Below are 23,023 nucleotides of genomic sequence, written 5' to 3' on the forward strand. Positions count from 1 at the left end.
GGCTAGGGCCTGTGGGTACCACTGATTGGAGATAGAGCACCCTCACTCAGTCAAGTCCTGAAGTCACCTTCAGCTCTCCAGCTAACGGTAGGCCAACTGTTGCACTGAGCACTGGTTTATCCTTGTCCCAAGTTGTATTCTCTTAGATGCTTGGCTTGCTGTCCTAGCACAGGCTGCCTGCTAGTCTCCCAGTGATAATGACAAGGTGCTTTGTGCCCTTGTAATCAAAATTAAAGCTGGAATTTGCTGGAGGTCAGTACATATCTTTAGCAAATGGTTTCTGTGCTAACTCTTCTGTGCCAGTTTTCCCTTCCCTCCAATGCTTTTAAACTATGTCTTTACATGTTTGTCAGCATTTTTAAGTTATTTTTTTTAGAAAGATTGGTTCAAGTAACCTAACATACCATTATTAATCAAAATATTTGTTTTATAATACTAAGACATATTTCTATTTTTGCTTGCTTTTTTGGCTTCCCATGTACACATATTTCTATTAGATTAGTTAGAAAAATATAAAGCTAAAAAACAATTATTTATAACTTCAAAGCATAAATTATGGCTTTAGGCATATTTGGCATTACAAAGTCTAAAAACATTTCTAGGTCTTATGCAGGTTGTTGTTCTAGTTTGCTTTCCATTGTTGTGATAGACACCATGACCAAAAACTGCTTTGGGAGGAAAGAGTTTATTTCACCTTGCACCTTACATCATTGAGGGAAGCCAGGGAAGAAACTCAGGGCAGGAACTTGGGTACAGGAACCGAAGCAGAGGCCTTGGAGGAACATGGCTTACTGACTTCCTCCCCATGACTCTCTAAGCTTGCTTTTGGTTTGTTTATGTGAGACAGTCTCATGGTATGATTCAGATTTGTAGATCCTGCTTGCTTTGAATTCACAGAGATCCTCCTGCCTCTGCCTCCCTAGTTGTGGGACTAGAGATGTGTCTCCTTAAGCCAGATGATTCTTATAACACCCAGGATCACCTGCTCAGGGGTGGCACTACTGATAGTGGGCTGGACCCTCCCACGTCAGTCATTAATGAAGAAAATGCCCAAAGATGCCTGCAGGACAATCTAAGGGAAGTAATTCCTAAATTGAGACTCTCTCTTCCCAATTATGTCTAGGTTTGTGTCACTGGCAAAAACTAACCACCATAGTTTCAAATTGCTCAAGTTTACTTTATCAACAAGTACTATTCTGACCTCTTTGAGAAATACATCATTCCCTCGTCATTTGTTTGTTATATCTGTTGTACTACATATGAAAATATATACTTATATTTAGAACTATTTGTTTAATACCATATGGTAATTTAGCTCACTGTCTTTTTATGAATGTGCTTTATTGCTTCCACTAAGAATTAAATTCCTGGAAGAAATTGTGTATTGTGCATCTTTACAATTTACACGGCACCTTGCTCAATATTTTTGGTAGGTCATGTTTTTAAAGTTTTGTGAAAGATTTAAGTAATTATTTTCAGAATAAAACTGCATTTAGAGGTATAGTAACCCTGAGTTTGAGACCTATCTGAGCTTCATAGTTAGTTTGAGGCCATTTTGAGCTAGACAGCAAGACCCTGTACAGGGTAGGGTGGGTTTAGAGAGAATTTTAAAAACTGTAAGACAGGCAATAGATTGGTGGGTGAATCAGGAGTAAGGTATTTACTGTGCAGGCATGAGTTCAGATCCCCAGCACCCACATAAAAAAGTCAATATGGTGTAATCCAAGTGTTCCGTGGGGCAGGGACAGGAAGATCCCTGGAGCTAAGCAGTCAGTCTAGCCAAATGATGAGCTCTGCAGAGATTTAGCAAGAGAGGCCCTTCCTTAAAACTGAGAGAGTTAGAGGAAGACATATGAAGTCAGCCTCTTTGCCGAGCACATTGAGCTCATGCACACACAATTTTATAGCTAGTGAGATGGATCAACAAGTAAAGACACTTGCCACCAAGCCTGATGACAACTTAAATTCAACCCCTGGGACCCACATTGTAAATTCTGAGGACTGACTTCAAAAGCTGTGCTGTGACCTCTAACACATGACAACCCGCAAACCCTGCTCCTGTAAGTACATAATGTAAAAACTTAAAAGAAATTGAGTCATGGTCTCTCTATCTAGCCCTGACTGGATTAAAAAGTGCTATGTAGGTCAACCAGGCTGGCCTCAAACTCACAATGATCTGCCTGCCTCTGCCTCTGCCTCTCCATTGCTGGTTTAAGGGAGTGCACTACCACACTCAATTATAAAAAGTTGTCACTACACTAATACATGGAATGAGAGAGAGACATTGTTGTCACGTGGCTTTTCTTCTTAAAATTACTCTGTATTCTGGGGTGTGTTAGGCCCTTGATAGGTTACCAAGCTGGCTTCACCGAGTAGTGATTTCTACAGTTTGAAAAGTACCTACTGTTCCTGCTTCCTGTCTTTCAGGGACTTCCCATTTACACCTATGGTGACACAATCAAGCTAAGACTAAGGAAACACCAGTAGATTAATTGGTTGGACCTGAGACCTTGGAAATGTAGATGACTCAACTAAGATGAACCTCTGACTTCACTGATTTAGATCATGTTTCTAAAGACTCTTAGGTTGAGTGGTGAACACAGTTCAATAGTAGAGTACTTGCCTAGAGTGTGCAAGGCCATGAGTTCAATCCCTAGTAACACACACACACACACACACACACACACACACACACACAGTGGAATAACCCTTCTGTACTCTGTGAACACGTATTACTTTCATTGGTTAATAAAGAAGATGGCAAGGAAGGATAAATTTAGGTAGGGCAATCAAACTGAGGTTGCTGCGATGAAGAAGGGGAAGAGTAGGGAGATGTCAGCCAGATGCAGAGGGATCAAGAACTGAATGTGCTAAGATAATAAAGGTAATGCCATGTGGCAGAGCATAAATAAGGAATATGGATTAACTTAAAATGGAAGAGCCAGTTAGTAATAAGCCTGAGCTATTTGGCCGTGCATTTATATTTAATTTAAGTCTCTGTTTGGTAATTTAGAAATGATTCCTGGGATGGGTAAACTACACACACACACACACACACACACACACACACACACACACACACACACACAACTTTTCTTGTTATTTCAAATGCCTAAGATTCTATCAGGAGTTTATTTTATGGTAGGCTGGTAAATTCCTCCTGTTAATTGCCTGGAAGAAATTTCTTCAGAAATTCCAGGTTAACTTCTCATTAATATTTACAATGTAACAGTTTGCTGAAAAACAAAATGATCTCTACGGGCATTATATTGTCTAACACAGTTAATGAAACTCTGCCTTGCGCCTATCACTTTCACAGCAACTTTCAATCAACAGCAATTCATTCACTTCATATTTATATTCTCTCTCTCTTACTTAAATTAACCCATTTATATTAATCTATGCCTCATGACTTTTTACCTTTATTTCAGTCTGTATGTCTGACTCCCTCCAAGTCTGGTTGGCGTCTTCCTGTGCGCCTTGATTATCTCTTCCTACTTCCTCCCTCTGTGTCTGGGAGTCCAGCCTATACCTCCTGCCTAGTTACTGATATTCAGCTTTTTATTACACTAATCACAGCAGTACATGTTCACAGTGTACAAATATCCCACAGCTCTTTTGCCTACTCACTTCCAGATGGTACTTAGAATCTTTAAGACATCCCTTGAGATTTGGGAGGTTTTACATGGAATGCTATTTAGACTTGTCTTTAGAAGTCAGAAGGTGAGTTCACAAGAAGCCCAGCTACATAGAACTGGCTGAGAATGCACAGCAAGTGTCACGGTGAGACTCAAATGAGTCTGTATGGTTCTCACAGTGGCACTGGGGATGCCAAGGCTCCTCTCTTTTTTTTATTTATTTATTAGTTCTAGTTAGGGAACAAGCTTGTTTCACATGTAAGTCCCTTCTCCCTCTCCCTCCCCTCACCCCATCCCTCCTCTCTCCCCCATCTCCCCACTCCCCTGCCAACCCCCTACCCCACCCACCTACCACTCCCCAGGCAGGGTAGGGCCCTCAACAGGGGCTCTACAAAGTCCACCAAATCTTCCTGTGCTGGTCCTGGGCCCTTCCCCATGTGTCCAGGGCCAGAGTGTAACCCTTCATGTGGGATGGGCTCTCAAAGTCCCTTCTTGCACCAGGGAAAAATACTAATCCACCACCAGAGGCTCCCTGGAGTGCAGAGGCCTCCTTATTGACATCCATGTTCAGGGGTCTGGATCGGTCTTGTACTGGCCTCCCCGACAGCATCTGGGGTCGATGTGCTCTCCCTTGTTCAGGCCAATTGTTCCTGTGGGTTTCTCCAACCTGGTACAGACGCCAAGGCTCCCTCTTAATGGGCGCATGCACACATGTGTACATGTGCAGATAGAGCCCACAGGGCAACTTCAAGTATCATCAGAAGACACTTTGGTTTTGGAAACAGGATCTCTCAATGGCTTAAAGTTCACCTAGTAGACCAGTGAGGCTGACTAGTCGGAGCCCCAGTGACTCACCCACCTCTGCCTTCCCAGTGCAGGGATTAGAAACATGCTGCAATTCCCAGCTTTAAAAAAATAAAAATAAAAAAGCCAGGCGGTGGTGGCACACATCTTTAATCCCAACACTTGGGAGGCAGAGGCAGGCAGATCTCTATGGGCCAGCATGGTCTACAGAGTGATTTCCAGGTCAGCCAGGAATAAACAAAGAAACCCTGTCTCAAAAAACCAAACAAACAAACAAACTCATAGGTTCTGAAGATGGAATTCACTTCTTCAACCTCTGTCAAGTTACCTCTTAGTATATTTTTTTGCTTCATTCTCAATCCCAGGGGTGTGTATGACTTTTATCTCATCCTCACTAGCTCCCTAGACTGTCCCTTTGGTATTGTCACATTTAATTGTACTTAGTTGTTTACTTGATGTGCTTTTATTAAATTATAAGTTCCTTAAAGGCACAGGTTCTTCCTTCTTTGCCCTTATAGTTGTTGACCCATGCTTAATGCATACACTGCTTAATGAATATTGGCTTGATGGATAAACGATTACTTACAAGTAGGTTTTTTAAAAGATTTTATTTATTTATTATGTATACAACATTCTGCTTCCATGTATATCTGCACAACAGAAGAGGGCACCAGATCTCATAACGGATGGTTGTGAGCCACCATGTGGTTGCTGGGAATTGAACTCAGGACCTCTGGAAGAGCAACCAGTGCTCTTAACCTCTGAGCCATCTCTCCAGCCCGCAAGTAGTTTTTTTTTTTTTTAATTTTTAAAAATACACTGACAAACTTCCTAAAATTCCATTTATACCACTGATCTGTTTTTGTCCTGGGAGTATGCAAAGATAAACATAATAAATTTTTGAAATAGCGTGGCTTGAAATCAATGTGTATTCATACTGTTTCATTATTTTTTATTCTTAAAAATGACACCATATATTACCTTTAACACCCAGAGGCAAATGATTGATAAGTAAATTTATGAGTCAGCTAATTATACCATAAATAAGACACTCATTAGTATGGATGGTGGGTATGGCTTATAAATAACACTAGCTTATAGCTGCCAACCCTCTTAATGAGGAAAGGAATACAAAAGGACCTTTAAAGAGCTGGTTATGAGTCAATCAATTTTTACTGCATGAAGAAGAGTAAACGGCACTGCTCCAGGTAACATACTTTGTATTGCTTTACTGAAAGCCACAGTAATATAAGAGTCAAAACTAAATTTACACACACACACACACACACACACACAATTTTAAAAGCCAGTGTACATAGACATCAGATGCTGGCAACTGCAGGAGCTTTGTGGGACAGCAGGGAGGCCAGAGCAAGTGAGCAAAGGAGAATGACAATTGAAGAAGTAGTTGGCTGGTCTCAGAATAGTAGTCTAGAGAGGGAAGAGACTGGGCCAGAATGTAAAAGACAGCCCTTCTCTAATGAGCAATCAGCATCCTTTTCTTACTATTTTGAGATTATAACCACACCTGTGCATAAACATATGTACACATGTAACTTCACAATGATAGGCATATGCTGATGTAGAAGCTGGCCCAGGATTTCAGTTCTGCAGGATGAGAAAAGTCTAGAGATTTGTCGGAACAATGTGAATATATTTACCGATTAAACAATTAAAAATTAAGATTGTAATGAATGTTAAATGGCAAGGAAACTTGAGAGGTAAAAGGAAGAGCAGTGGATCTTACTCCTGTGTTCTCCTGCTGTACTGGTCACTGTATGTAGGTAGCCTTGGTTAACAGGCTCTAGTTTCCTTGGATAGAGGTTCACATGGGCTGTGGCTTCAGTCACTGAATTTCCCTGCTAATATTTCAATGTACATGGGTGTTTTGCCTGCATAAATGTACATGAACCACTTTGGTGCCTGGTGCCCTCAGAGCATGGCATATCTCCTAGAGCTTGAATTAAAGACTGTAGTGAGCTTCCATGTGTGCAGGGACTCACACTCAGGTCTTCTGGAAGAGTAGTCAGTGCTCTCAACTAACGACTCATCTCTTTAGCTCCCCCACGCACACTCTTTTATTTTAGAGATTATCATATAATTACATTTCCATCTTCCTTTTCTTCCCTCTAAACTTTTCCCAGGAGCCTCCAAACTCATAGCCACTTCTTTCAGTTTTTGTGCATATATGTTAGTAAATATAATCTGTATGTATGTTTTCAGAGTTGACCATTTGACACTGCACAACCAACTGGTGTGTGCTCTTCCCTGGGGAAAACCAAATATACCATTCCCAGATTTCCTTAGTTGCCTATAACTATATAGGCAACTTTGTATAGGGTTGAGGATATTGCCCCATCCAGTTTGGCATCCTCACTGGTGTCACTCTTGCTCCACTCATGCTTGGGCAGTCATGTTGTTGAGACTTTATGGGTGTAGCTTCTGACATTAGCAAGAGACACAATCTCATGGCAAATTCCCTGATCCTGTGGCTCTTACCATCTCTTGCCTCCATTTTCTGCAATGTTCCCCAAGCCTTAAGTGCGGGAGTGTCTTTTTTTTCTCTGGCAAGAATAAGCAGGAGTATTTTATAAATATATACATTGGGACTGGGCTCTACAACTGTATTTTGATTGGTGTGGTTTCTTGTAGTATTCTTCATCTGTTGTGAATAGAAGTTTCCTTGACGAGGAGTGTAGACTATACTTATCTGTGTGAATGAGAACAAATTTTTATAGATTGTTATTAGGGATTATGCTGGTTTAGTGAAGTGGTTGTGGGTTTTCCTCCAATAACAATGACTTCGTTAGCACTGAGAAGTTAGGGTTCCAATCCCAGGCTTGGTAACCCTCTTGTTGAGTGTTATTAGAGAGATGTTGCTTATTGCCAAGGAGTGCATGCCACTACTACACTCTGGTCATTGATGGCGTCCATGAGCATCATAGCTGGATAGGTTGCTTCCCTCCTTTGGAAGTTTGCATGGTGTCTTCTGGTACCATAAAAGTGTCCTCAGGGAGGGGGTGTTCAGGTCAGTTCTAGCCCAGGAGCCTCTGGGCTTTGTGTCTTCAGCAACAGGTACTTACCTTCCACTAGTATTAGAATGTACATTTAAAGATGGAGATAACAATATATGATCAAAACAGAGATTAATATGTTTAAAAGCTGGGACTATTAAGTCTTAAGAATATAGATGATTGATTTTAACCTTCCCAAGGTTGTTTTTATGAGCCTTTCTTTGGAAAATATTGTTGCCCCCAAGATACTAAAAAGTGTGTTTCCTTAGCCCAGTTTCCTTTTTATTGGAGTAAACAATTTCAACAAAAAAAATTCACAGATTAAGAAAATGGCCATCAGCGGTTTTTGCTGCGACGAGACTGAGGGATGCGAGAGTAAACTAGAAATGAATCTCCCTCCTACGCCGCTGACCTCCATAGCTTCCCAGCTAGCAGGGCATTGGGATGCAGCTGAAGAACAGAGAGGGACACAGAGGGACAGAGGTCAGCATTAGAGTCTCAGGGACGGCTGGAAGCTCACCCTTAGTGTCACATAAGCATATCAGGCGTGAGAAGTGTGATTCAGAGTTTGTGTGACAGGCTAGAAACTCAGGGCCTGTGGGTCATGCTCATGAGTCTCCTGTTTGTTACTTCAAGAGAGCTTAGCTTTCCTTCTACTAACGAGAATAGTGACACCAAATTGTTTCCCAAGATCGTTTTAAAAGAAAGAGAAGAAAACAGAACTTACAAACTGTTCTAAATGCTCTAGAAGATGTAATCTCCATGGCTGTTATGAGAACAGAGGCACGAGTTAGAATTTCTGCAAGTGAACCATGAGAGGATAGCATGAGTATGAACAAATAGATACCCCTGGAATCTCTTTCAGGTTATTAACTTTTTAAAGTCTCTTCTTGCTGAAATCACAAAAGCACCATCACATTTTTAAAATGCTCCTTGGCTCCCTTCTAACTCCTTGTGCATGTCCCTACAGTGTAGGCAGCTAGTATGTAGGAAAAGAGCTAAAAGAGACAAGATAGGAGGGAAGAAATTTAAAATGCAGACACCACCATGTTGAACTAGCTTCTTACTTTGCATTCTATGTGCAAGCATGATGTATATATAGTACAGTAATGCCAAAATGTAGCTCAGGGCCACCAGGTGGCTTTCCTATGAGAAGACTCACAGAGGTTAGGTAACAGGCTCCATATCAGTGACAGAGCAATCTCTCTGACTTGACAGCCAGTGTTTTATAGCACTGCCTATTCTGTTTCAAGAAAAGGTGGATTTACTTATGTATAAAATCAACCAAACCTATCCCCTAAAGTATCAGAAGTGGGTTGCTCCAAGACTTCTCCCTGGTGACCACGTGGGCTACATCCTAACACCTCCACATACTGACACATGCCTGTTCCATGCTCTTTACTAACCAGATTCTTTGTCATCATCGTCCCCTCCCACCTCTCGGCTTCAGCTCACCAAAAACTAATCCTACCTCAGAGCAGCATACATTCTAATGCCCGCATTATTCTAATGATTTCTGTCTTGGTTTCCAAGTTCAGATTTCTTTGAGAAGCAACTAGCTCATATCACCCTCCTATGCCAAGTCACAGGTCATTGGCCAGTTTCTATGGATTGAAAACTTGAGTGTAACTTAAGTGCCCAAACAATCGGGTGTAGCTGAGGACGGACAAGACATTAAATTTTCCTGAAAACTATGATACTGCCCGTAGTTTCCCATCTGTCATAAAACAAAAACAAAAAACACAGCAGAGCATGGGAGTGAATTCTATAATCCCAGCACTTGGGAGGTGGAGGCAGGAAGATCAGAAATTTTTGACTATCTTTATCTTCGTAACAAGTTTAGGGCCTGCCTGGACTACATGAACCTTATCTCTAAAAGCCCCAAACAAGACCTGTTTCCTTTAACTCTTTATTTGCCTGTTTCATAAAAGATACTGGCATTCTTCCTACCACTTGGAATAACATTTAATTTTGTTGGAAAAATCAATACATTTGAACAGCAAAATATTCAGAATACAAAAAGATATAGAGCCTTGAGCATAGTTTCGCACACTTACAATCTCAGTATTTGAGAGGGTGAGGCAGGAGGACTATAAATTTGAGACCAGTCTGCCTACATAGCGAGTTTGAGGCCAGCTTTGCCTACATAGTGAGAACTTGTCTCAGAACCCAAATACTAAAAATAAATAAAGATACAGGGCTAGAAAGATGACCTGTTAGTTAAGAACACTTGTTGCTCTTCCAGGGGACCTGTGTTCAGCTTTCAGTACTCACAGCAGCAACTGACAATAATATGTAACTCCTGCTCCACGGAATCTGACACCCTCTTTTGGCCTCTAAGGGCACCTGTACACACACACACACACACACACACACACACACACACACACACACACACCATTTTTAAAAATAAAAGGAAATCATCTCATATTCTCAAGGCTCTTCTAGAGGCAGCCATAGTCAATAGTTTTTAATGTGTTCTTCAGAAAACAAAATGATATGAATGTCCAAAATTGTCCTTGCTTTTCTGAAAACAAGTAGATATTTGGGACCATTCCATGTCAAAATGCAAAAAGTTGTTTTTATTTTTAAAAAATGCCTTCATCATTTCTGTCTTACTTTTATTGTGTGTGGTGGATTGTACGCAAATTCCTTGGCCCTGAGCGATAGCCCCAGGCCCTACTTTTGTCATTTTCTGTCAGCCTTCCTCTTTGTGCCCTGTGTCCCTTCCTGTAGGTTCTGTAGTCTCTTCTCCATCTGTGTCATTGTTCTTCAACTCCAACCACTTCTGCTGCGTCATATACTACCTCTTGCTCTCTCTCATTTCATTTTCCTTTATTAATTAATAACTCATCTTTAAAAATGTCAGGCTAATGCTTTTTTCAATTTCATCTTACTTCTAACATTAGAAATGTCTGGTGGCTCCCAGGGTCCACAGTACCAGCATGAATCCTTAACGTGGTCATCTTTTTCTAGAAAGCCGTCTACTCTGGAGCATTCACATCTCTACACCATCCGTTTGAAAGTTCTACTGTGCTTTCAACCTTGTATTTCACTACTTCTTTTGCCTGGGTGTTCTCCTTCCTTTTCAAACTCCCTTATCCTTCATGGGCCACCTTTGAGACGACTCATTCTGACAGTTTGCTCTGCAATGCTCTTCTCACAGCTGTCAAGTCACTTGGTTTTAACCTCTCCTTCGGCATTTTCTAACTTTTTCCTCTTCTGAAGCTATATACTTCTTAGGAAAAGGAGCCCTCCTGAAACATGTTTTTCAATACACACACACACACACACACACACACACACACACACACACACACACGCACACACAGAGAGAGAGAGAGAGAGGTTGAAACAAGACCCAATTATATTTAGGCTATTTTGGATTTTTTATTCATTTATTTATTTGTGTATGGCAGGGGTGGGTTATGGACGTCAACTTCAGGAAGTCTCTCTTCTTCCTGGGAACAAACCGGCCATCAGGCTTGGTAGAAAGCACTGCATCATTTGATGGCCTCCCAGGTATATTTAGAAGAGGGAAGCCTGGGAGGAGCAAGGACAAAAAGAGGGAGGACAAGAAAGGACAACTGAAGGATGACTATGAGCAGAGCATATGGCATGCATGTGTGAGGCTATCTTAATGAAACTCATTATTTTGTAAAATTTCTAATCATAAGAAAAGTTAAAAAGAAGTGGCCAGCTAATCATCAAAAAAAGCTAAGCCTTTCCACATAGTAGACTCCTTCAGAGACACTTAGATTTTCCACCAACCAGTAGACAATGCCAAAAGTGGCTGCTGCGAACTCAAGAAACCCTCAGGCATTACACAGGTTTTCTCTTGTGAAAAGAGAGACCCCTTCTCCAGCCCAAATCAGAATCAGTCTGTACCTATCAGACTGCCAGCAGCTCTTCTAAAGCATGTCTGTGGAGTGGTCACCAATCAGTAACTGGTGTAGCACAAAGAAAAAAAAACAAAAAAAAAAAACAGAGACTGACATTGGAGTTCAAGGTGAAAATCAGAACAGCAAAGCAGCCAGCCACTAGAGAGTTCTTACCTCTGCCAAGGCTGGGGTGACCCTGTCCTCTCAGCATGACTGAAGAATGAACAGAGACTGAGACCCTAACCCTGTCTTGTATTCCTCTCCAGGGCTGGGATTAAAGGCGTGCACCACCACTGCCCGGCCTGTGTGGCTGACTAGTGTGGCTAGCTTTGCATTCTGATCTTCAGGCAAGCTTTATCTGATCATATACAAAATATCACCACAAACTGGTTCTACATTCCTTGGACATATCAAAGTGTAGATGGTGGTCATAGCAGCCTGAGCCTGTACTCTCAGCACCTTTGAGGCTGAGGCAGGAAGACTGCCATGGGTTCATGGCCAGCCTGAGTTATAGACTGAGACCCTGCCTCAGAGAAACCAAAACATAAAAAATAAATAAAAGTAAAGGTATTTCTGGCCATCTACCTATTCTGTTGCCTTCAAGCCTGAATTCTTTTGCATATAGTCAGTGAACTTTATTTAAAGCCTTTGTAGTGGGTTAAATGACATTCTTTCAAAAATTTATTTCACTCCTTGAAGTGATTCAGTTTTATGAAACAGGATCTCATCCTGGCTGGCCTCAGGCTCAGTATCTTCCTACCTTACCCTCCTTACTAAGGGGTATTGCAAGCTTTCGTTAACCATACCCAACTCCTGAGAGTTTAACTACAAAGCAAAAGTGTATCTCTTGACAGGCAGTGTGACAGTCACCTGCAATCCTAGCACTTGAAAAGCTGGGGTAGGAGGCTGGTGAGGGCCAGGCCTGTTTGGGTTACCTACTGAGACTGTTTTAACATTCAAACCAAAACAAAACTCTCTTTACAGGTACACACATAAATAAAAAATGTAGCTGGATGGTGGTGGTGGTGGATGCCTTTAATCCCAACAGAGACAGGTGATCTCTGTGAATATAATGCCAGCCTGGTCTACAGAGTGAGTTCCAGGACAGCCAGGGCAGTTACACAGATAAACTGTCTTGAAAAACAAAACAAAACAAAACAAAAAAAAAAAAAAAAAAGGAAAGATACAAAAAGTGTAGGGAATAGAAAGATTTGGAAGGACACACCTGCAAGGACATAATTCTGAGAGAAATGTATTGGCATATATTAGGTGCATTATTTTCTGTATTTTATTTTAATATGTAATTGTATATTGCTACTCACATCTGTTGTCAACTTTTTCAAACTAAAGTTCATGGTGCTGCCAAACATTAGTTCAGGAAATGTATCCTGCATTGATACTCCCTATCTTAACTCCCTATCTTTCCTGGCAACCTGCTCTGTGAAAACATGTTGTTTGTGCTTGTAGGGGACCAAAGTCAGTCTATGGATCGAATCCCAGTTGTGCAACATTACCACCACAAAATCTCGTCCCTTCGAGAGGCAGTGTGTGCGGCTCAGAGTCAAAGGAGAGGGACTTGCGCTCTAGTTCTGAGTCTACACGAATATGCCGGGGGTGGGGGTGTACTTTGGGGAAAATCACTTTATTTGTGAAAGGACAGATTATTTCAGCGTCCTCTCTGATGGGAGTCACAGAGGCTCTTCTGCGGACGAAGGAAGATATATCGTCTCCCACTTGGCCAACAGGGTTCCTTCCGTGCATGTGATGTCAAGGAAGCACTCTGCAAGCTTTGGCTCACACTGGGGTTAAAATGGATTTGCAAACAGAAGGCCTGGGGTGCGCTTCACCACGCCTCATTCAGTTAGGGGAGCACCCACGGGCAGAGGCGGCGGGGACTCTACTACAGTTCCCAGCATACTTCGGTCCCACCCAGCGGGCGGCGGCAGTCAGGCCGGGCAGGCGGGGTCCTGCAAGCGGGTGAGCGGGCGAGCGGGCGAGCGGGCGCGCTGGGGTCCGCTCTCCCTCCGCCAGGGGAGCGCCAGGCCCCTCGGAAGTTCACCGTGTGACCCACCCGGATCGCCCCGCTTGCCGATGCAGAGCGCCCCCCCATCAGGGACACGCCCCGGAAGCTGCTTCCAGCCAATCAGCGCGGAGCAGCGGGCGGGCTGGGCGGGGCGTGCGCTCGGCGCGCGCGCGTCTGGGTGGCGGCCGGCGCGGCGGGGCGCCGGGGGAAAGCGGCTGCGGCTGCCTGCCGCGGGGGTGGGGGAGGAAGGACCGGAAGGGGGCAGGGCGAGCGGAGAGCCGCGTTCCTCAGGCGGCGGCGGCGGCGGCGTCTGGGGCCGGGAGGGCGGGGACGGAGGATGGGGCAGGCAAGGGGCCGGGGCCGGCGCTAGCCTGCGGCTTGCCCGTAGACTGCAGAGCCGCGCCGCCGCCGCTCCTCGTCAAGTTGCGCGGGGAGCCGGCCGGGGCCCCCGCAGCCGCACCGCCGGGCGCGGCGGGGACAGAAGGAGCAAGAGAGAGAGAGGGAGAGGGAGGGAGGGTGAGACAGGGAGGGAGGGCGGACGGGCCGGAGCGAGCTGGGGAAGACGGAGCGGGCGCTGCTGCGGCGCGCGGGCGGACGGCGGGGGGGACGCGGGAGGATGGAGCAAGTGGAGATCCTGCGGAGGTTCATCCAGAGGGTGCAGGCCATGAAGAGTCCGGACCACAATGGGGAGGACAACTTCGCCCGGGACTTCATGGTGAGTGTCCGCCTCGCCCTCGCCCTCACCGTCGCCTCGTGTCGCTCGCCCGCCCGCCCCGAATCTCGCCCGGCCGGCCCGAGCTGCCAGCGCTTTGTGTGCGGGTCGCGCGCCCAGCTAGCAGCGAGCGCAATGGGCGAGCTTGCTGGAGGCGAGGTCGCCCCCGCCCCTCAGCCTCCTTCTTCCGCGGCCCGGGCTGCGCTCGTCCGCCCGCCCGCCCGCCCGCCGGGAGCGGAGGGAGCGGTCGGGGCCCAGCCCGCCCCGGCCCCGGCCCCGCCAACACCTATTGTCTCCCGGGCGGGTGAGCGTGCAAGCGGGCTCTCCTTCCCACGACTGCCTTCCTCCCCACCCGCCGGCCCCCGGAGGGTCGAGACGAAGCGGCCGGCCCCCGGTCCGAACAGACGGACGTGCGGTGTGCGAGGAGGTCACGGTTATTGTCACCGCTCGCCCAGGGTCGTCCGTGAGACAGGCAGACAAGACAGACAGGCGTGTGTCTCGCGGTTCACCTGACCGGCGTCCGTCTGTCCCGCACAGTCTTTTCCCGAGAGCTGGGTTGAAGGTGGCTGTGGGGCTCGGATGACTTTAGGTCCGGTCGGGTCGGGGTTGGGGTCGGGGTGGGGGTCGGTGTGCACGGGGCTGCCCTGAAGGAAGCTGGCTGCGGACCGGAGGGGATGTGACTACCGCTTCCTACCCGGGGTGGGGGCGGGGAGCCGGGAACAATGGTCCTGCTGGGGTGGAGGCGACTCCAGGGGCCGGAGCCCCGGACCGGGACATGATACCCTTCCCCTTCCCGCCGAGGGCCCTGGGTCACGGGGGTGAGATCGCTGCGGTGCGTCATGGATGGGGGTGTCAGTCCCCAAGGCTGAGACTTCCTACGCCACCCCTCCCGCTCCGTGTATTTTCCTGCCTGCCGGACAATGTTCCCTCTAGGGTTGTTTCCCGGCTCAGGAGGCGGCGGTGGCGGCGGCGGCGGCTGCTCCTGCGGATGTTGCGCAAGACTGGGGCGTTGGGAACCCTGGAGGTCTGGGGCATGGAAAAGGAAATGGGACTTGGGAAGTCCGGGGCTGGGAAATGAGCTAGGAAAAAAAAAAAAAAGTACTCCTAGACAAGGTGCACTTGGAAGGAATATATATATATAATATATATATATATATATATATATATATATATATATATTATATGTAGTTAAGTCTGAAATAATGGTTAGGAAAAGTTGAGGTCTGTAGAAACGAGTGGGCACGGAACGTGGTTGCCGCTTTTTATTTCAAAACGCAGGTGAGGTCACACAAGTAGGTTTTGTCTACTAAGACTTCAGCGTTAAAGTTGTCACGGTATTGATAGTATTATGCAGCTTTATGGTTTCCACCTCCGATTTATAAAAACAGAAAGTAGGACCAAGACTTTGTTTAATATATGGTGACGACTGAAAAGGGTAGATCATATAATCCAGTTATCCTGTATTTTAAACTTTTTGTTATTTAGGTAGTGTTTGGAAAAGGGACTTTTGATCTATAAAGGTTAAAGTATAATTTCCCCTTTCTACCATCAAGAATTTTAAATGATGTCGTTTACAAAATTGGATAGTCTTTTTACTACCCTATAGGAAATGTAGAAGAAAACAGTTTATTTAGGATGTTTAAAACTGATGGCCCTCAGCCTTTCTTGATTATGGAAGGGACCATGTGGTCCCTGGCTGCTCATCGTTTGCATGCTTGTCACCTTGCTGTTCATGGACATACTCTTCAAGGAGCACTGTGTGTGGTGATGTAGGCCGTTCTTGCTTTGGAGCTGAGTCGGGGATTTCTATTGAAGATGTCATTTCACAAGGACCAAATCTGTTCCTATTCCATAATACCAAAGTATAGCTAGGTAATTCTATTCTTTTATAGTGCTTGCTTTTTTTATTTCCTGGCTTGATAAGCAACAGCTATAATTAAGACTGTTGGCAGTTGAGTGCTTTTTTTTCCCTTGACTAGAAGGCTGGAAAGGAACTATCCTCTGTCATGGAAAGAGAATCAAAGATAATCCGATAAATTCTGACTGGTTATTCTTACGTTCTGATGTGGATAAAAACTCCATTTTAAAATCGTAATATTGTATAGCAGAGTCTTAGAAGGTATTATCACTGTTACAGCTGTTTCTATAAAGTAATGAGGGGCAGGAGCTGATCTCACTTTGAATCCAGGCTGTGCTTGAACCTGTGGTAGCCCTGCCCCAGCCTCCCTAATACTGAGATTAAATGTCTGAGCCCACTATACCTGTGTTACATTCTTGTCTTTGGGGGTTTTTTAACTTAGATTTTGGTGTCTTTTATTAATTACAACCACTTTCTAGGAATAACTTAAGTAGCTGTGTCACTATGTGACTGTTAAACAGTTTAACCATTTGCTTATAGTTGACTGTTTAGTCTATTGTATTTTCTATTAAATACTTTGATAAATATGAATAAAGCCTGTGCATTGTTTATTGCCTAGTATCTCTGTACAGGAAGTACTAAGTCTGGATACAACATTTACATATGTTTACAACTTTAAAAAAGTTACTTTATACAGCCATTCATCAGTAATGTATAAGTATATATATTGTAATTGTTTAATTATATTGATTTATTTAACCGCTTAGAAATTATATCTTACTTGGTTTGAAATTTTCTTCTTTTTGGTGTTTTTGAATCTAGATCTCATATAGCCTAGACTCACCTTGAACTTACTAAGTATGTAAGGCTGAACCTTGAACTCTGGATTCTCTAGCTTCTACAGTTCAAATGCCAGAAATATTTGCCACCGTGCCTGAAGTGAATTTCTTAATTACTATTGACAGAAAAGAATTCTACCTCAGTAGGCAGGGCTGGTTATGAGTTCCGATAAGCCTAGTTTATATGAGAGTGAGATCTTGACTTAAAGATAGACAGAGGAAAGAAGGAATTAACATAGTTTTGTTTGTTCTTGGCATTGTCCTGGGGTGCCCATTGTCTCAAAAGGAGAAATTTAGGCACCAAGATGGATCCTGACATGCTAATTTTGTTAACAAAATAATTTGTGACAGGTCTAGAACTTGCTCTTTACTCTCAACTTTTAGACTAAGATGATGGTACTCGTTGGTATTTACAGGTTTTTTATGGGTTATTTGTGTGTATGGGTATTTTTCCTGTTTGTATGTCTGGGCAGCAGGTGTACGTCTGATGCCCAGAAGAGCCGGATAAAGGGTGTTGATCCCCTGGGACTGTACAGACAATAGTGAGTTGTCTTATGGGTGCGATACAATAGCCCTTATGGAGTCTGAGACATCTCTCCAGCCTCCAGAGTTAGGTTTTACTCCGTATACATCTCCTGAAGTTGACTGACAAAGAGGCATCCTTGAACCATGTGTTGAGGACCAGAGAGCCAATATATAATGCAGACAGAAGGCGATGCCTGAGCCAGTTAGGTGGGGCTTGGACCGTGAGGAGGGGTGGTTGTGATTCCTCCTCTTTGTCCTCTGCCACTCCTGAAGGATTTTGCTATTTCTAATATTCATATTTTCTGTAGGGCCATAATAATAATTGTACACTGATTTCCTCTTGCATCTCTTGCAGGCATGTCCAGCCTTTTGACATTGAAATACCAAGTTGTCATCTATAAATTCACATTGGAAAATCATGCAATTGAGTTAACAAAACAAAAAATGCACGGAAAAATCTTACTGTGTTAAATGAGTTTACAGTTTGGTGGCTGTGGGTTGGAAATACCGTTTAGGGTCACAGGGAAAGTGAAATTATTGAGAACAACACACGTGCTAGCTTAACATTCTCGTGGTCTTCCCTTCTCTTTCCCCACTCCCCACCTTCCCAGCCTGCTCGACAAGATTGTCAGCCTCATCTTATTCAAATATGCTCTGGTAGAGAAGCTGAAAGATGGGCCATGAAATTAATTGATGTGAATTAAGTCAAAGAAAATAGAGCATATATAACAGATTTGATGAGGAGTAATAAGGCCTACACCCAGGGTGGTGGTACACCATCATGGTCCTAAGTATCCTGAGTTCAAAGCTAGCCTCAGACTAAGTATTTGACTGGGGGTAGGGGAAAAGATGTCACAATGATTTACTAGGTATGAACAAAGTATTATGATAAAGATTTCTAGCTTGGGATACAGTCAAATAGAAGGGACTGTTTAGTATAGTGGATAAAGGAATAAGAGAAGAAATAGGTAGTGCTGCTCAAACGAGTACATAGGAAAAAGTTTCAGAAGAGAAGATGAATTTGCTTTGGGACATGTTAAATGCCTGTGAAGTGTCCAGTACACATACAGATCTCACTGTTAGCCATAGGGTGGATTTAAGGAGGTAGCAGTCATATGAGTTTCAGGAGGTAGTTGCAACCCTATCGACAAACATAAACAGTGACCAGCTTTAGCTGGAATAACTTAGGTCTTGAAAAGCAGCTAGGGGGAAATGTTTGTGATTGTTCCTTGGGAAGGCATACTCAGAGTGGAGGGACAGGAACCAGGGATGTCAAAAAAGCCTGGAAGGGATTTGAGAAAGGAATTGTTACTAGAGTCAAATAATAGTGCTAAGAGGGCTGGTAGGGTAAAAGATTGGTAAAACACCTATTCCATTCGGCAAGCGGGAAGTTTACTATCTAGAAAAAGCAGGGATTGGATCATGAAAGATCACAATGCTTAAAGAGAAAATAGGTGAAGTAGAGGTATAGTTTTTTCTACTTATTTTAACATTCTGAAACTAGATGGTAGAGTCTGCAAAAAGACTCAAATTTTGAGAGAGAATGTTTTTTTCTACAATCTATTACCTATGCACTTATTTTCTTTCTTTTTTTTAAAAGGGTTATTTATTAAGTATACAGTGTTTTGCCTGAAGGCCAGAAGAGAGCACCTGATCTCATTACAGATGGTTGTGAGCCACCATGTGGTTGCTGGGAATTGAACTAGGGACCTGTGGAAGAGCAAGCAGCCAGTGCTCTTAACCTCTAAGCCATCTCTCCAGCCTGTACTTATTTTCTTTTAAGCACAATTAAGTAAAACCCTGAAATCGTCAGATTTGGTGCTTGTATTTGAAAGGTTGGAAAACAGGATGACTAAAGGTCTACAAAGATGTTTCAAACACTAGAAAAGTTTAAAATGCTTGTTCAATATTGTGGCCTATGAGGTTTTTTTAAGTTAATAATAGCTTTATAGAGAAAGTGTACAGTTCTAGATTTTAGTATAGCCACAGAGTTGGACAGTCATCACCACAGTCAATTGCAGAGCATTTTTATCATTTCATATATGTTCATGGCCACTCCCCTCATTGCAGCCATCAGGAATCCCCCTTCTGTCTCTGGGGAGTTGCCTGACCTGGATAGTCTATGTAAATGGAATTGGGATCTTTGTTTTGTTTGACTTTGTTCTTTTGTTGTTGTGTTCTGGCTTGCTTTGTTTGGTTTCTTTGAGTTAGGATGTTGCTGTGTAGTCCTTTCTGGCCAGCTGCAAGCTTGCTTCAGTCTTCCAGGTCTGGGCTTACCAAGCCAGTGCTACCCCACTGGGCTGACATGTTTTCAAGATTCGTTCATGTTGCAGCGAGGGTTGATGGTCCTCTTTTTTTAATGAGTGAATTATAATCTATTCACTCTGTGGAGAGTACATCTTACATGTTCATTAGTCTATTGACTGGTATTTGAATTGTTTCCCCCTTTGGGCTACTATGAATAATAATGCTGCTGTGAAGTTTGTGTGTAACTTCTATGCATGCTTTCAGTTCTCTTAGATACATATCTGAAAATGGGATGGTTGGAATTGTTTCACTGCTTGAATTTCTTCTAAAACTGTACATTTAGTATCCACATAGTGGAATATATGTGGTGCCCAGTTTTGTTGTATCCGCATGTCTGTCTTTCTGATTAGTGTTATCCTTGCATGTGTGAAATAGTATCTTGGATTAGTTTGCAGTCTTTTGTGTATGTAACTAACTAGTTTTTGAAAGTCAGTGAGAGGAAATATTGTAACATTCTTAAAATTAAGCTAATCCAAATGCTTAGTTGTCACTAATTTAGTTGTTTGTTTTTTGCCCATCCTCTGTGTTCAGCCAGACATACTTAAATTTTAAATTTCAAAAGTGACAGTGAACCTTTTAATTTTCCAGATAGATCTTTGATACAGTACAGTAAATTTACTTAATTAGTTAGTTTCTTAGAGTGATTTCTGTATTTATTTTTAGAATATTATTGGGTTTTCTTCAGTATTTGACATTTAGTTTAGAAAAGGTTTTCAAAGGATAAAATAGATATTAACATTCAGATAAATTTAATTTTTTATATATTAAACATATTTCTGTTTCTATACCACTCATTTCATTAAACTCATAAGCATTTACATTTCTGACTAACCTCATCTGAAAATCTCTTAGACTAGAGGCCAGCACTTAATTCTTGATCTGTCCCTGTGCTTTGACTGTAGTATAAATGCTACTGTCCATTGCACAAGTAGAAATTGTAGTTGTTTACTACTATTAAGACAAAGATTTATTTATTAGGTGAGTTCTTCATTACACAAATGTGGGATAGGCAATGGATGACATAACTGGAATGGTTAGTGAAATGGCTTTGTGGGTAAAGGCCCTCTGCTTCTGGCTTCAGGGCCTGTGCTCAGGCCCTTGACTCCACATGATGGAAGGAAAGAACTGACTCCCACAAGCTGTCCTCTGATCTCCACGTGAGCACTGTGGCACACACACACACACACACACACACACACACACACACACACACACACACACACAGAGAGACGCGCACGTGCGGGAAGGTCATGCATACTGCTCTTACAGGTGACCTAAGTTCAGTTGCCAGCACCCTCATCTGGTGGCTCACAACTGCCTGTAATAACTTTAGTTCAAAGGGTATTCTTCTAGACTCTGTACACCTGCCTGACATGCACATAAATAGATGAGTAACTTTTTTCTAGTTTAAAAAAAAGCTAAGCTGAAGTAAAAACTTTAACGTTTTTAAAAGTATGGTTTTGTTGTTTGCAGTTTCTTCTGCAGATATCTGAATAGTACTGTCCTCTGATTCTGTGTGTGCTGCTTAGTGTGCTCAGATACTTGGGGTTCATCTAGGTAGGCACACCCCATAAGTCATGTACTTTTAAGGGTATTGTGTTAGAATGTCAGTTTTAATAAAATACCCAATTTAAACTTCTGGTTATGGATTTAATTAATAAAATCTAGATAACTGTGTCGTTGTGATGTTGTATGAACTGGTGGATGTTCAGGAAGTAATTACAAAGTAGCATTTGCTGTTTCCTTGCTTCTAGTTTCTTGTCTCATTCGATCCATCCCATGGATTATATTCACTTTCCTAAAATACTTGGAAGTATTGGTGTCTTTAGACTAAAAGGAATCACACTAGTAAAAATCAGGAAACATACATTTAACCTCTTTCTCCTAAGTTGTGTGGTTTCTTTTAATGCGTTTATATAAGACACACTGGAAGCATGATTCATTTTTGTTACCTCTCTCCACCCGCACTTTCTCATCCCTTCTTCCCTCTTTTTCTCCCCCTTCCTCTTTTCCTCTTCCTCTCCAGAGACTGAAGCAAGGGCCTACAATGTAAATACTCTACTATACTCCTGGGCTTTGTCTCCAGAGCATTCTTTCCTAGTTTAGAGGCCTGTATGGAAAAGCCTGTGTTGCTTGGCCTGACATTCCCAAGCCTTCCGCAGGGTCTCCCACTACCTTTCTGTATACTTGGTTGGTACATGTTTTTTCTTCCTTCTGAAATAAGTTCTTTCTCGTCCTTGAATGTACTTACCAAATAAATGAAGTCTTACATATCTGTGGTGTACTGTTAGACATACTTTTTATCTTCTTAGAAATTAAAAGTTTGCCTTTACAGACTGGAACTTGGAAGATCAAAATATAGGCTGGGTATAATGGCACACACCTTTAATCCCAGCACTTTGGAGGCAGAGGCAGGAGGATTTCTGTGAGTTCGAGCCCAGCCAGTCTACATAGGGAGCTCCAGGACATCCAGAACTACATAGAGACCTTGTCTTGGATGGATGGATGGATGGATGGATGGATGGATGGATGGATGGATGGATGGATAAAATTTTGTTTGTTTGTAGCCTAAACTGTCCTCAAACTTGCAGCAGTTCTTCCTCAGCCTCTTCAGTGCTGGAATTACAAACTTTCACTACCATACCCTGACAACTAAAAATTTAGAATGATTGCACTATTTACCTAAAGTGTAGAAGCAAATATGTACTTAATTCCCACTTTTCTGGAATAAATATACTAATGTAGTTGATCTGAAAGCACTTGTTTTTTACTGTAAAATTGGATTTTTAATACCATATAGAAAAAAAGGCCTTTAGCGGGGTGGTGGTGGCTCATGCCTTTAATCCCAGCATTTGGGAGGCCAGCCTGGTCTACAGTGCAAATTCCAGGACAGCCAGGGCTATACCAAAAAACCCTGTCTTGGAAAAATGCAAAGAAAAAGGGAGTTTTGTTAGGTTTGTGTTGAAAAGGTGCTCAGACAATTGCTTTGAGCCACCACTCTTCCACAGAGAAGCTGAACTCTTTCAGCTTTCTTCATTTTCTGTAACAGTGTCTTTGCAGACATGTTTTTAAAAGTTTTTGATATGTGAGTAACTACCCTGGTAGGCACTAAAGGTGGTCACAGATTGGTGAGATTCATGAGTGCCCTTCATGTTATAGGCACCATTCATAGAATGGGCACTGAAGGCCTGGCAGTTAGGAAGTCATGAGAATACTTGTCAGAGGCAATTGTGTTCTTCAGGGAAGTCTGTGAACTCCTGAGTTACAGCGAAGCTTTTGCCGTAGCCCATTTTAAGAGAAAGAAGGATTATAGATAGCCCTTAGATACTCAAGGATTTGGGTCCCCGAAATCTTAGAACATGTGGGTTCTTGGAAAGAATGAGTGCTGCAGTTCTGCAGGCATTAATTTCTACCTCTGGCCT

General features: G+C 43.1%; 1 protein-coding gene across 3 annotated transcripts in view; it reads left to right on the forward strand.

The window, feature by feature from the left end:
- Nucleotides 1-13,895: 13,895 nt before the first annotated feature.
- Ptpn12 (protein tyrosine phosphatase non-receptor type 12) overlaps nt 13,896-23,023 on the forward strand; it is a 73,868-nt gene continuing 64,740 nt past the window's right edge. Inside the window, exon 1 of one of the 3 annotated variants that reach the window (XM_035450594.1) lies at nt 13,896-14,075. In XM_035450594.1, the coding sequence (XP_035306485.1) occupies nt 13,977-14,075 (99 nt within the window). In that variant the 5' untranslated portion in view covers nt 13,896-13,976. The remainder of the gene's footprint in view (nt 14,076-23,023) is intronic. The other 2 variants (XM_027393452.2, XM_027393453.2) reach the window with 2 other exon arrangements.

This window comes from Cricetulus griseus, assembly GCF_003668045.3.
Source record: "Cricetulus griseus strain 17A/GY chromosome 1 unlocalized genomic scaffold, alternate assembly CriGri-PICRH-1.0 chr1_0, whole genome shotgun sequence".
Lineage (NCBI taxonomy): Eukaryota > Metazoa > Chordata > Mammalia > Rodentia > Cricetidae > Cricetulus > Cricetulus griseus.